The 15,553-nt window shown below is 37.5% G+C and overlaps 1 protein-coding gene across 1 annotated transcript in view; it reads right to left on the bottom strand.

Annotated features, from left to right (window-relative positions):
• GRIN3A (glutamate ionotropic receptor NMDA type subunit 3A) overlaps positions 1 to 15,553 on the bottom strand; it is a 147,944-nt gene that overhangs the window by 36,707 nt on the left and 95,684 nt on the right. Inside the window, exons 4-6 of the mRNA XM_045562169.1 lie at positions 13,116 to 13,261; positions 8,878 to 8,993; positions 364 to 515 (exon numbers count right to left, since the gene is read on the bottom strand). Of these exons, the coding sequence (XP_045418125.1) occupies positions 364 to 515; positions 8,878 to 8,993; positions 13,116 to 13,261 (414 nt within the window). The remainder of the gene's footprint in view (positions 1 to 363; positions 516 to 8,877; positions 8,994 to 13,115; positions 13,262 to 15,553) is intronic.

Genomic DNA, 15,553 nt, shown 5'->3' with positions numbered 1-15,553 from the left:
ACATATCATGACCAACAATTAATGATTAAACCAAACACCGTTATTGTCAATGTCAGACACTATTGCTGTAATTCAGAAAAGCATTTCTTCTGCACTTGTGAATATAGGTTATGGGGAAAAGTAGGAATTTAGACATTTACTCTTCAAAATAGCATTGCATTTAAATCAAAGATAAACTCACTGCAAATTCCTATAGGAATGAGTACTTTTCAAGTGAAGTGAAAAGTAATTCAAGTATCATGGAGAGTCTTAGTATTAATAAATGCAATAGTCTGGCATATGAGGCACAGGTATCAGCATTTCCTTATATTCTTTAAGGTAGAGCTGTACAAAGTGTCAACATTATCAGCGGCATTTCCATACCTCAGTGACAGCGAAACTTCTCTTGCCACAGGGAACCACCTTGTACCACTTGTCATGCAGCACATCCATAAACCCGTGTGACTTGTATTGACTGATTAGCTCGGATATGTTGGAGGTCAGTGGAGAGTTGGGTGGGAGACCAATGCCGTATCCTAGGAGAAAATACAATCTCAGATGAATTTCTTACACTGTTCCTGAGAGGTTGTCACCATATTTTGTATGTGGGTGATATTGCCATCAGATCTGACAACAAGGGCATGGTGAGTTTTCACCATCTTTCCTTAAAAGGACTCAAAGATGTTCTTAGATATGATTACCCTTAGATTGGCTCATCTCTGAGTAGATGAGATGAGTCTGAAAAGGAGAGGAATGGGCTGGGTACAGTGCACTATTGGAATATTTTATTTCAAGATCTTCTGTCCTTCCCTTCAAAGCATTTCTTAGAAGCATTCTTTGAGGTCTTTACTAGGGCTAGGATTCCCTATCCACGACTCTCAGAACCCCTCCTCTGGACCTTAAGTACACAGAATTGGATTAATCATAATCTTTGATTTATGAGATTATCTTATCACTATTAACGCATGATCTTCTTTTACATTTTTTGGTTTATTTTTGAATAATAAGACAATGTGAACATAGAATACAGCATGAGAACTAAAACATCAACAAGAACTTATAAGAACTAACTTCAATTGTCCAAAAGAAACCTTCCCCCCAAAACCCAAAGAAATCTGGTAATACCAATTGTTGGAGAAGATGTGGATCACTAAGACCATTTATATATTGCTTATTGGAATGCAAATTGATATAACCACTTTGGAAAACAGTTTGATATTATTTCATATAGTTGAAAATTTACACACTTTAAGACCAACAATTCTGCTCCTAAGGACATTCCCCAAGAACTCCTCCACAAGCACAGCAGGAGACATGTACAAGAATGTTCTTAGAGGTACTGTTCATAAAAGCAAAAATTGGCAACAACCCAAATTTTCTTTGGCAAGGGAATGGGTAAATAAATTGTGGAATATCTATACAGTTGGAATATTATATAATGAAAAACATATGAACTGGAACTAGATGTAATGATATGGATGACTCTTAGCAATATGCTATTGAGTAAAAAAAGGTCAGTCCCAGAGGATTACTTGCAGCACGAGTTCATTGTGTAAGTATTAACATATGCAAAACAATATATTTTTAGGAATACATATATATGTGATAATACTATTTTTAGAAAAAACAAGGATATGATAAGTGAAAGATCTAGGATAGTGGTTACACAGGGCAAGGGAGGCAGGGGAAGGAATAGAAGAAGAGCACAAAGATGAAATGAATTTGTTATCAGAGTTTTTTTCTTTTTTCTTTTTTTGAGACAGAATCTTGCTCACTGCAGCCTCAAACTCCAGGGCTCAAGCGATCCTCCTGCCTCAGCCTCCCAAGTAGTGGGGACTATAGACATGCACCACCACACCCTGCTTATTTTTCTATTTTTTTGTAAAAATGGGGTCTTGCTCTTACTCAGGCTGCTCTCAAACTCCTGAGCTCAAGCAATCCATTTGCCTGGGCCGCCCAGAGTGCGAGGATTATAGGCATGAGCCACCGTGCCCAGCCTGTTGTCAGAGTTTTAATAGACAGCTTAGACTTTCTCTGTCCTCACACTGTGTGGCTTTACTTGCTTTCCAAAATGTTACTACACTGTTAATCTCTTTGATGAGCCACATGAAAGAGGCTAATTAACTACATTTTGTTTTTAGCTGTCGGATAGCATAGTGAAAAAAAAGATTTTTTGCCTTCAACATGATTGAGGAAGAAAAATTAAAAATATGGTTAGTTCCTTTTTCACAGACAAAGATTAAAAGACTGTCAAGGTTCCAAAGATACTTAATGGGAACAAATAACTCCTATAATTATTCTATCTTCTAACTCAATTCCAAGAACATTGGTTTTTGATCCTTTTTTAATGCAGATACATAAATCTTTTTTTAGAAAAATAACAAAGTTTGAGATGTGTGTATAACCAATAAAAGAGAAGAAATAAATAATGTGGAAAAATTTTGAGTATTTATGAGTTGTATGTTTTTTCTTTCCTGATGATTTTGTTTGTTCCTTAACAATGGGGAGTCAAGGAAATGATGACAATGTTAAAAGCATGATTAGAATTTTCCATTCAATGAGCTATTTTGAGTGCCTGTTTTGTGCCTAGTAGTTTTGGTTTGAAAGGCAAGACAACTGAAAATAAAAGACTTTGGATGGGCAGCTTTTTCTTCCTCTGATGTTATCTTTAAATAACATTCTTTAAAGAATGGGTATCTTATTATAAGGAAGCAACCAGTTTTCTTTAGAAATTTATAATAAATGCTGTTGACTATTCAATTGCACATACGTTTATTTAGTCCTTATTTATGTGTCAGGCACAGTACTGGGCACAAGTATAGTAATAATATTTACCAAGTCACTGACTCACACATTCACTCACTCACTCATTTATTCATCCAACAAATATATTCTAAGTTGACTAGGCACCATGTTAAGTGGTCAGGATTTAGCAGTGACCAGGGCAGGTATGGTCTCTGCTGTCATGCAGTGTACACTCTACTGGGAAGACAGATACTAAACAATGCACAGCATAATGATTATTTCATTACAGTTGAGATAGGCACCACGAGAAAGAAGAACTGTTGCATATAAGAACAAAATGTAGGAGGATTTGGGACTATCTGGTTGGAGAGAGTTGATGGTCAGAATAATTAACCAGGTTTGCTGAATATTAATGTGTTTTTCTTCCTTAGGGCAGTAGTTTTCAACAACAAGAACTTCTAATATTTATTGAGGGATTATGATACACTAAGTACTGCTCTATAAGAAACCTTTTACATACCTTACCCCATTTTATAGATTATTCACTAGAACAAGATTGTGGCACATAGTTCAGTTAAATCATTCTGGGATTCTAATAATAAAAACTAGGACATACTGAGCTCTACTATGTGCCAGGCACTATTCCACATGTATCCCTACATGAACCTGTGCCAGAGTATGTATTACTTAGAGACAAAGATTGAATAAGTAAAGTGCCAAGATCACACAGCTGGTAGTTGGCAAAGCCAGCATTTGAAAGTAGGTCTGTTTGGTTTTAAATCTAATTCTGTCTCCACCGTGTTCATTACAACATGCATCCAAGTCAAGGGAATATTTGCCTTGTTTCCTCCCCTTCAATACGGGCCCCATTACTGTAGGCATATTGATGTAATCCCCAAACTAGGTAATTCATTAAAAAAAACCCACAATCATCTAAACTGGTAGTTTGTTTTCAGCAGAAACAAACATGTATTATTCACAGCTATATTTTATTTATAAACTTTTCAGTAGGTTGTATAGATACAGTGTGAAACTTGTATATGATTCTATAGGTGAGGAAATTCATTAACAAGGACCCTCACGAATCATTTGTTTCTTCTAAAAAATTCTCTTAAATCTAATAATTCCAACCCATATTAGCATAATAATGGCAGACTTGTTTTCATTTGATAAACATTTATTGCTACCCATTCATCTATCCATTAATTCCGCAGACATGTGTTGAATGCTTATTCTGTGCCAGGCACTCTGCCAAGTGTGATGGAGGTTACCAAGCCAAATTAGACACAGCACAGAATCCATCCATAAGAAGCTTATGGTGGCATGGGGGAGATGAGGTATACACAGACTATATAACAAGGGAGGAAGTTACATGATTTTTCTTGGAGAAAAAGATGAGTGAGGCATAAATTCAACCAAGGAAAAATACAATGACTAGGACACAATGAGGAGAACAGATAAAACTCTGTGGAAGTTCAGAGGACTGAGAAATTGCTACTGGATGAGAGGATCAGGGAAGGCATCTGGAGTTGATTTTTGATAGTGGTATTTTTGGTAGAAAAGATAAAACTAAATGAAAAGAAAGTTTTTTAAATTTTGAACTTCATACTTATGATAAGTCTACTTATTCTAAGAATAGAATTTTGGTACTATAGCAAATCTATTAAAATTCCCTTAAGAAAAAAAGCTATGTTGAAGCTGTACAGACATTTATAAAAAATTGCTACATAGGAAATAATAAATATTAAATCATTCCACTCCATCATGTCTAGGTTAATTTGTAATCGACTGCCAAAAATAGATTACTACCCTTTTAAATGTTATATTTTAATACATATATCAAATATTGATATTTTAATGATTTATAGCATTAATAATAACTACTATTAACTAATTAAAACAATCTGCACATACAGAATGAGGGGAAAAGTAGGAAAAAATCATGTGGTGATGATAAGACTTATTGTTAAAAGATATAAAAATCCATTTTATTCAGAAACATAAAATAGTAAAACCTTGAGGGTTTTATTTCTGTCCTTCTCTTTATCAGTCGCTTTTCAGATTTGCTCGTGTTCATTGGTCAAATAATTCTTATTTTTAAAATGCTGACTCAACTTAGCAGCCTGAGTTGCTTTCATTATCATTAGAAATGTGGCTTTGTAATAAAGACAGGGTTGACTATTTTGTGATTGATGGATGAAGAAAAATGGAATCCTTCAACCCTAAAGATGAAGGCATCAGGCACCCTGGAAATTGGATACAGCTTAATAGCCCAAGAGAACAATTTTCAAAATAGAATCCTGATCTCTTCCCCATGGATAGATCAGCTTTACTCAACTAAAAGTGGTGGAAATATATTGGGGCTAGCAAATGTATAGTTAGAAATTAATAGACTGAAAGAATCTTCCTCAACTGTGGTTGGAGAATAGATGTTTTGAAAATAAGATCTCAGATAGGGTTAAAAAAGCTTTAGGAAGAAAGATTTATTCAGTTTTGCAGTCTGTCCTTGGAGTACCATATTTAGCTGCTCTGAGACAATGGTTGAGAACATATTGTAATGGTTCCAACTATAAAGCAGACTTTAAAAATGTGTTTCCCTGATCCCCACACATCAAAGTAGAAAGAGAAATGTGTGGGAGAAGCTGAGATCTATGGAGACTATTCTGGGAGAATTTTATAGTGAATTGGTCTCAATTTATTGATTCAATACACTGAATAATAATAGATTTTTGAGCACTTCCCATGTGCCAGGCATGTTCCTATGGTATATGTTTTACATTGATTATTTTACTTAATCCTACAACCTATCATCAATGTACTATTTATCTCCCTATTATGCAGAAGAGGAACCTGAAGAGCAGATTAAGTAACTTGCCAGTTAGTGACAGCGATTCTATTCAAACCCAAGCACTCAGACTCCTGAACTACCATTCCAAGCGCTGAATTAAATAATTATTGGAAAGCATGTAAAAGAACAAACTTAAAAATAGGCAAAGGTCTTGGCAGAAAGGTCAAAAGTCATTATCGTGCATTTACATTACTCTTTCTCCTTGTTTGATCTTTATTGTCAGCTAACTCCGATGCATAAATTTGGGACATGTATTCATTCATCTCAACACTTTCTTCCCCCACCCCCCAGCATTATGTATTTGTGCCTTGGTGTATGGTATTTAATTTGGCCAAAAATTTTCCACATGCTTTTGAATTCCTAATAGTTTTGGTTTGTTCTGCCACATACTCTTTAGCATCAATGAATACTCAAGAAAGAGTTTCAAGCTCAGTGTGGAGCCACTCTCTCTCATTTGCCTTTCTTTTACTTTTTAAGTCTAATAAATGCAGAATGGTGAAATTAGAAGGGGTATTTAGCAGCTATCTGAGTATGTTCAGGTTTCTGTAACAAAGTACCATAGACTGGGTGTCTTATGAACAACAGAAATTTATTTTTTATGGTTCTGGAAGCTGAGAGGTCCAAGATCAAGGTGCTGGAAGATATGATGTCTGGTGAAGGCCAAGGCCGGATTTCTGGTTCATAGATGGCACCTTTTTGCTGTGTCCTCATGTGCTGGAAAGAATGAATGAGCTCCTTGGACCTATTTTATAAGGGCATTAATTCCATTTTATAAGAGCAAAGTGTTCATGACCTAATCACCTCCTGAAAGGTCCCACCTCCTAATTCCATCACATTAGGGAGTAGATTTCAACATGTGATTTTTGGGAGGACACAAACATTCAGACCATAGCAGTTGTCAAACTGAGTAGGTATACTATCAATGCTTTATACAGTGAAGTTACATTCAGCATGAAGGAATCATTGCACTGTTTCCTCTCCTGTCTAAATTGCTGAAATCATTTAAACCCTTGGGAAAGTATGTGCAAACTATGAGAATGCTGTTGATTAACTATATTAGTAAATAAATTAGGTACTTATTTCAAATCTGACCTAAAGAGTTATTTAATAGATAATACATCATTTATTATATAATTGTCATATGCCTAGCATTGTACTAGGCCCTGTGAAGGGGTACCAGTAGTCATATAAAACATTCCTGTAAGCTAAATGGGAAAGTGTTGTTCATGAACTGTTTTGATGATTTTGTTTTATACAGTCTAACTTAATAAAGCTCACATTTTAATAAATTCAAAAAACCTAAATGTTGTTAAAGGAAAGCATATAGTATTTTTAAAATTTTCATTGAGAGAAATATTTCCCTAAAAGTCCATGAGCTTAACATTTTTTTAAAAAGCAGCAATCAAGACTTTTACTAGCATCTCTATCACATTGTTGTGTATAACTTACAAGTATCCTCCCTTTGTGGTTTACCAACTTATGTTTTTAGGTTGTGAACTTGTTGGCAGGGGCAGTAGCAAATTAAATTTCCTGATTTGTACCCCATCGTTTTGAGAATAAACCAACAATTATATAACTCTCCCCATTAAAATCTGCAGTCTTTCTGCTTTCTTGCAGGGAGAGCTCTTTTGTGCGCCATTTTGTGCTTATCCCCTTTGAAAACAATGTGGTGTGTCTAGAGATGATGGGAACCGCAAGACACTAAGTCTCAGGAGCACAGATGGAAATGTAAACAGGAAACCAGTGGGGAGTTAATTGTGTGGCATCTGGCACTGGGGTCTAGCAGAGGCAAACAAGCCATCTTACCACTGTCTTTTGACAAGATAGGGTTGCCCCCTGAAGACAAAGGTGGAATACGGAGCCCCTCATTTTTCTGCCCTCTGCAAATGATTCATTGTTAGTAGCTACCAATAGCAGAAGGGACCTCAATTACCCAGTGCATCTAGGACAGAAATAAAATGTAACATCCCCAGATGCCACAAAAGTTGGGAATTTTTCCATTGTTACATAAAAATGGGGTTATATCCTGAATGTCATTTGGTTTTCTAGCTTTCTCTTTTTCTTTTTCTGCCTTTGCTATACCAGACTGTAGTCTTAATAGAAGACCACTACCACGAACTATCTCTTGTCCTAAGTTCCATCCTTGGTTCAGGTGAGGGGTCACTTTGCCTGGAGAGGAGACTAATTTCTCCCAGGAGAAGGCTCAGAGAAACAGCATCAGCTGTTACAGTCTCATTTATCACAAAAACAAAGACTAAAGTAGAAAAATCTGCTGATGTGTTTACGGGAGACAGAGACCAACTGTGGTTGGGAAATTGGAATCAGATTAGCCTTGATATCCTCGTTAACATACAGGAAAGTACAGATTTCTGGAAATAGGACTTGGGCACCCCCATGGGATTGTTTTAAGCCAAAGTGTTTTCCGACAAGTGAGCATGGCTGTCTTGAGAGCCCGCATGTACTCTGAGGGAAGGAAAGCTGGGAATTGGGAGATGTGAAATTTGCTGGTTCAAACTATCAGCTCCATATATCAACCTTCATTCAAAATGAAAGAAGCTACTGACAAAGCAATCTTTCTTTGGCCCTAAAGTTTGATTGATTGGTTGATCAAGTTGGAAGTAAAAATTTGCTGCCAGTGAGGAAAAAGGCAAACCTGAGGTCCCAGAGGACCCTAAAAGGTACTAAACTACAGAACAACATTTTTTTCTACTTATTTTCCAACTAGTAGAAGAATACTTATTTAAGAACCATGAGATTTAGATTTTTAATCCCAGTATTATTGTCTAATCATATGATTAAGAAAATGTGATATAATCTTCCTGGGCTTATTAGATTAGATCAATTTTGAGATCTTTCCAGCTGTAAAATGTAATCATTCTAGGTTTTGCATCAGATTCACTACAGTACTTTGCTGTTAAAAAATACAGATTAGATTAATCTGGTGTAATAAATGGGAAGTCCATTTATTACACTGTGTAAATAAATGGACTTCCCATTTATTACACTGTGCCATTTATTACACTTCCCATTTATTACACTGTGCCACTACTCCCAGATATCTGAAGCAATATCATCTGGGTAACAATGATTTTTTTCCCCTAACAACTGGGTAAATAAATGTTTGTTGAGTAGGTGAAAAATAATTCCTAACTTCAGCAACTTAATAGCTAAGTGCTTATGAATTGAAAATGAAAACAAGGGAAGATGAATAGCTCTTTGCCTCTGACTTTGGCATTTGTGACTTGCTAGGCTGGAAAACTGAGCACATCCTGAGTAAAAGTGAATCAAGAGTGACTGATTAATACCTTCTATGGCAAATGGCTTCCCCACAGTTAGAAGTTTGCAGTCAGCATCTATTGACACTTCATAATCCAAAAGGGCTTTGTCCATGATGAAGGCGTCTAGTTTCTCTGGATCATTCCTATATTTAAGACCAAGAGAAGAAAAGTGAAAATGATTCATTAATGGACAGGGAGTGCTAAGGCTGACAGCTGGCTTTTGTTTAGGGGACAGAAAGCTGGACACTAAGGGCAGGACAAGTTAGCTAGCTGCTAACTCAGCTTTGTTGGCATCTCACTGACCTCTAGAGTTCAGACCAGGGGAAACTGACACCCTTATAAGAGACCATGCTGTCTTTCCAATGGGTTTATCTACCAGTCCCTTTCATTACTTCTAAATCCAACAACAAAGCCAGAGCAACTCTGAATTGAATAGGAAGGTGCACAGAGAAGGTTCATTTCTCTTACGTTGTCAGAGCAGCTTCTTTGTGTTAGGCATTGTATTTATTGTTCTCTATATGTTTTATCACTCATAATGGCTATGACATAAGAGATAAGGAAATTGAGGCTCAGAGAGTTGAAGTAACTTGACCTAGGTTACGTAGCTAGTAAGTGTTAGAGCCAAGTAGTCTCATTCATCAGTATTGAAAATTTTATTTCTTTCTGTCATGATCACTATCATATTCTTCAGAAATCAAATATTACTTTATATTTAGGAGTAGATATTAAGGCAATACATATAAGAGATATAGCACTTTTGGGGAAAAGGAAGTTATGATTTCTTTAAAGTCTATAGGTTAGCATTCTCTAAATGGAAGGGGAAGCTTATGTAATATATCTTAGTGACCTGATTTATTAATATATCCCCAGAGATTCATGTTTCATTCCCATCCCAGTAGGAAGTTCAGACAGGCAAGAATAATTTAAGGTAGGTGTCCCTGGGTCGTATTAATGAATTGGCAATGGGCTGGACTCAAGCTGCCCATCAGATGCCTTGGGCATCATTCATGAAACTCTTCCCATATTTTGAACATAGGTACAGAAACAGTCCAGATGAAGGCTATGTCTCAGCACAGGCTGAGCTCCCACCTATAAAGAGGGCAAAGAAGGAGGAATTTTAAAGGGGACTGTCTAAGATATATGCAATGACTTCTTTGTTTTCAGCCACTTTAAATCCTTTTTGGGATGGTATAGGACATACATCCATTTAAGGAAGGCTTTTCTACTCTCATAGTTGTCCAAACAGCTATGCAAAGAGAGCAATTCTCCATTCTATCTGAGCTCAGTCCTTCCTCTGTTAGAGCCAGGAATGAGGCTGCTGGAATTCAACACAGAGGAGTGTCCTGTAAACTCAGAGGAGAGTATGGCTAGGGTGCATCAAAAATTTAAACGAGAAAGACATCCCTAGACACTTGAAAGATTTATCACTAGGCAGGATACACATCTTTACATGGATGGCTATGCCTGGGCCACATACGGACACAAAGTAAGTAGATCAATTTCCCTTTTTGATGCCAATGACCATTGCTTCCTTTTCCTACTCTTCCAGGAAGTGAAATAGCCAATTTAAAATTCATCCCTGTTTCCAGGAGGTATTGGATTTGAGTTACAAGGAGGCCTATGTTTAACTTGAAGAAAAGTGAAAGCACTTCCCAGCTCCACAGCAGTGGGAAGCTTCAGAAAGGGTTGGGGAATGTGAATTGTCTCCTGGGAGTTGATGATGAGGAAACTTAATGGAATCCAATCCTGGCAATAAAACTAAAATTGAGCTGAAAAATGTTCCTCCAATCAAAGTTTTATTGCCACAATAGCAGAATGTACCTTGGGAGTTACACAGCAACAAGTTACTATTTGGTAATATTCCACAAATATTTGTGATAGCAATATGATCATAGAAAAAAATTGAGGTTCAATTTATTGTTTTGAACCAATAATTTCTGAAGTCTAGTGTTACTGGTATCCTTAAATAACTACTCCTGATTTGGGGCTCCAAAGTGCAGTTAGCTATGATAGGTTTCTGTTGTATAAGAAGGCAAGAAGCAATCAGCTTACAGACTCCCAAGGGACCCTGAGTCACTGGTGAGGAAGTGGCCAGGTGTGATCCAGGTATAAGTAGCTTTTAGACTGGCTGAATCACCATTGCACTTGGCAGGGCCTCCAGTTGTTTCTTCTATTACAGAGTCATTATCTGTCTTTTTTTGAGCATTCATTTACAAATACATATCACATACCACAAAAATAACTAGTCACATATTAACATACTAAAATAAATGAGTATTTTAATATGGATTAATTTATCGAAAAACTGTCATCTGAGAAAGTAGGACTTTGAAAGGGTAACACTAAGCTCAGAGAAATTTTCACGGGAGAGGGGAAGGACAAGTTCTGCACATAGGAATCTGTCTTGTACAGGCAACTCCACAGGTTGTGCCTCGTAGATCAGAGCTCTGGGATGCCAGAGGGGTGACATGAAGACTGAGATTACTTGGAGTGGTGGCTAAGCGCATAGGAAGTGACTAGGCCAAAAGTGGAGAGAGAAGGCCCAGAGAAAAGAAGTGAGAGGGTATTCATGATAAGCTCTGCCTATATTCCAATTTCAATCAGTGAACCACCTGGGGAGCTTGTGAAATTGCAGATTCTGCTACAGTAGGTTTGAAATGGGACCTGAGATGCTACATTTCTAATTAGCTCCCAGATACTAACTGGAATGTGGATGCTGCTGGAACATGGACTATTCTTTGAACATCAAGGATCTACTGTCTTCTATCATGGTTCAGCCTAGACTAGCCCGAAGCAGTGGTTGGTTGCCAGAGACCTGGTTCTAGTTCTGACTCTATCACTGACTAGCTGCATTACCATGGAAAATTTACTTCTTTGGGGCCTTCATCACCTGTGCCTGCTTTCCTAATGATTGCTTTCTGCAGGCCATGGTGGGGCCACTGCTGGGAATGGGAGCCTTCTCAGGTGGGCTCTGGAATGCATGAATACCCTGAGTGGAGTGGAGCTCCTGGGGACTGCAGCAGTGGCTCACCTCATCCTTTTTACCCTGCCAGTGTTTCACCATGCCAGCAGTTTGTCAGCCATTCCTATCAAACTGGGAGCCATTGCTGTCTCCCTGAAGCCTTGTTCTCTCCCTCAGCCATGAATTTGCCTGAAGAAGAGGATACAGAAGAGGATCTGGGAGGCAAAGGAGCTCCACACTCCAAGTCAGAGAGGGACTGTAATGTTTTGATGTTCTGGCAAAATTAAGAGTGGCATTTCATAGTGCTTAAACATCATACATAACTTTGCAAATGGGAGAGAACAAGGCTTTCTCTCTAAGCTGTAGTTAAAAGTCCATAAAATTGTTTAAGTGGCCTACTACTAAAGCTCCTGAGAAAGACAGAGCTCTTATGTGCCATGACATTATTTATTTATTTTCTCTTTTTCTTAAAAAATAATTTGAGGTGGCAGGTCCTTTTGTCCATTGGGGAGATTATCACAGCTGACCATGGAGAACCCAGTTTCTTGATACTGTACAATTCTAGGAATTGGAGGATTGGACGTCTGTTATTGTCCTGATGCCATTGGGCAGGAAGGAGAGGACTGCTCACCCTCATGCATCAGTGCTTACAGGAGCCATTTGTCCCCTTGTCCCAGGCACACTACCGGAGCAGACCCATACCTGCACCATCCGCCTTTGTATTCAGCCTCACTGAATTACAAGCTCTGATAATCTGCCATGGCAATGTGATTTCTCTTGATTGCTTCTCATAAATTCTGATGAGAAGGATGCAGGCATGGGAAACATTGCCTTCTATCTTATTTCCTTTCTACAGGAAATCTCTAAGATAAATCCCATTTCCTTGTAGCAAGAAGAGGCATTCCATGGGCTCAGAGATTCACTGTGAAGGAAAGGGTTGCCTTGGGACACTTTATCCTCTGGCTACATTCCCTGTGTGTTTGATCATTTCAGCACCATTGTTTTCTCAAGCAATGTCAAGCCGACATTTTCTTCCCCCACCATCTGCTACAATAATGGTCCCACTGGCTCTTTGAACAAAGCTACTGCCAACTTGAGACTATGCAGGTAACTAGTAATCTAGGTCACATAATTAAATGCATGCTATTCCATACTGCCTCCTGGATCTCACACAGTGTGAGGTATTGCTGAACCCACAGTGGATATATTTATCTGTCATTTTCAAAATCTAATAAACACTACATTGGTACTAAATGACTTCTCTTCAGTGAGAACTTTTTGGATGCAAGATGTTGACACTCACTTCAGATACTGCACTCCATCAGGGGTGGCTGGAACATTGTACCTTCTCATATATTCGTGCATCTCCGGGAAGCTTTGTCTCACATAATCTTCAGCACTGCTTTCTCGGACAGTTCCAAAGCGGAAGCCTTGGGAAGGATGATGCAACTATGAGGGAGAAAAACAAATGGCTTTAGTATAAATTATTCTTAGAACTGCTTTCAAAATTTTTCCTTTCAATCACTGTTTGAAACCTAATAATAATTTAGAACTTTGCTAACACCCACAGACATAAACATGCACATAGAAATGAGCTGACATAGGTATATGCCCTTTCATATCCCAGATTTTACATCAGAATTTGTTCTATCTTCAGAAGCAAACAGATGGGAACAACAAATCAAAAATACAAAACAAGTATTTTGTTTTTTATTGAGAACCTATTAGAATTCTTTAGAAGCTGTACAAATTAGCATGTAGAATCAGCCTCAGACAAAGTATACAATTCAGATAATATGGATATGATCCTCCTTGGTTAGAAGTATACAAAGGCCAAGTTAAACCTCGAGTCCTGAGATTGCTGTGAATACATCATTTCTGTGTTGATCCGTCTTTATGCTATATTACATTTTAAGTTTGTTGAATTTATTTTTGTTGTTATTATACAATGCTCTCTTTCCTTTAAGTAACTGTATTATCCAATGCTGAGTCATGATGTATATTTGCTCAAATGGAATGGTATGTAAGATAATTAGGAGTGACAGAGGGAAGGGTGGCAGGAGTAGACCCAATAATGTCATAGGTTTCCAGGATGCAAGACCTCACAGTGAGAAAAGACTGTGCATTGGGAGTCCTGCAGAGACTTTCTGTCACTAAGGGCAATAAAGATATATCACATGACACATTATTATTCAATGAAAGTTATAGAGAAGCATTAATGTGGAATCTGAAACATGGACTATTTAAAGCACCAACTGGGATTGGGCCACATTACTGTAGTCAGCAATATTTTAGAGCAATATTTTAGTCTCTGCAATTAATACAGTGAAGTCTTTGCACTGTTTTGGTCTGCTTCCTATTAATATATTTTATATTATTGGTTCTGACCTGAAGCTCTGGGGACAAGAATCTATGGATGGGCTTCATGGAGTTTATTAACTCTCTGAAATGGGATGCAATATTTTATGTAAATATGTATTTGTGATTTTCTTCTATGGAGGGAGATTATACAGAGGGTTTTTTTTAAATAGGGTTTTTTTTTTTTTTTTGAGATGGAGTCTCACGGTGTTGCCTAGGCTAGAGTGAGTGACGTGGCGTCAGCCTAGCTCACAGCAACCTCAAACTCCTGGGCTTAAGCGATCCTACTGCCTCAGCCTCCTCAGTAGCTGGGACTACAGGCATGCGCCACCATGCCCGGCTAATTTTTTCTATATATATATATTTTAGTTGGCCAGATAATTTCCTTCTATTTTTAGTAGAGACGGGGTCTCGCTCTTGCTGAGTCTGGTCTCGAACTCCTGACCTCGAGCAATCCACCTGCCTCGGCCTCCCAGAGTGCTAGGATTACAGGCATGAGCCACTGCACTTGGCCTAAGTAGGTTTTAAATTAGGTTTTCAAGTTGTATACAACCCCAAAAGAACTCACTGAATATGGCAACAAATAACATATAGTTGAAGATGAATTGGTTTTGGCATACACTAAAGGTTTAGCAATATGGAAATAGTTAAATAAACCATGTGGTACATCATTATAGAATGTCATGCAATGTAAGTCATGTTTGTGAAGTATACTTAATAAAACAAGGCAAATGCTCATATGACCAGTGGAAAAAAGCTTTTTATGGAATGGTCAAATTAAATATATTTATATTTATTTAAATATTATCATTTCCTACTTATATTTTACACAAACACACACACACACACATGTGCTCACACACCTTGGAAGAAAATTCATTGGTGGTGAAATTACTGAATTTTTATTTGTGGATTGTCTATAGAAACATGTATCATATTTATAAGTAGAAAAATCTTTATTTTAAAATCAGCAAAATAAATCACTCATTCATTTTTCAACATTTATTGAGGGCCTACTCTGTACAGCTCTCAAAGTTACTGGGGCCACAAAGATAAATATCTGCAGTCACTGCCATATAGGAACTCTTGCCACCTGGTTGTTCCTGGTATTTCTTTGGATACCTCACTGTTGAGTAGGTGAGACAGCATACCCTTGTGTTTAATGTCATTGCTTCATGCACTGAACAAATTCTAATGTTTTATGGCAGTATAACCTTAATGCAACATCAATAATGACAATAGCTCACATTTCTTAAATACTTATTATGTGCCAGACTTGGTACTTAGCACTTTACCTGGATTATTTTATTTAATTCTCATAATAGCTTCATGAGGAGGGCACTGTTGTTACTTCCTGTTAAAGATTAGTAAACTGAAGCTCAG

The sequence above is a fragment of the Lemur catta genome, chromosome 10 (assembly GCF_020740605.2).
Source record: "Lemur catta isolate mLemCat1 chromosome 10, mLemCat1.pri, whole genome shotgun sequence".
In the NCBI taxonomy this organism is placed as follows: domain Eukaryota; kingdom Metazoa; phylum Chordata; class Mammalia; order Primates; family Lemuridae; genus Lemur; species Lemur catta.
The sequence above is the reverse complement of the archived record's forward strand: the minus strand, read 5'-3'. Positions and strand labels throughout refer to the sequence as shown.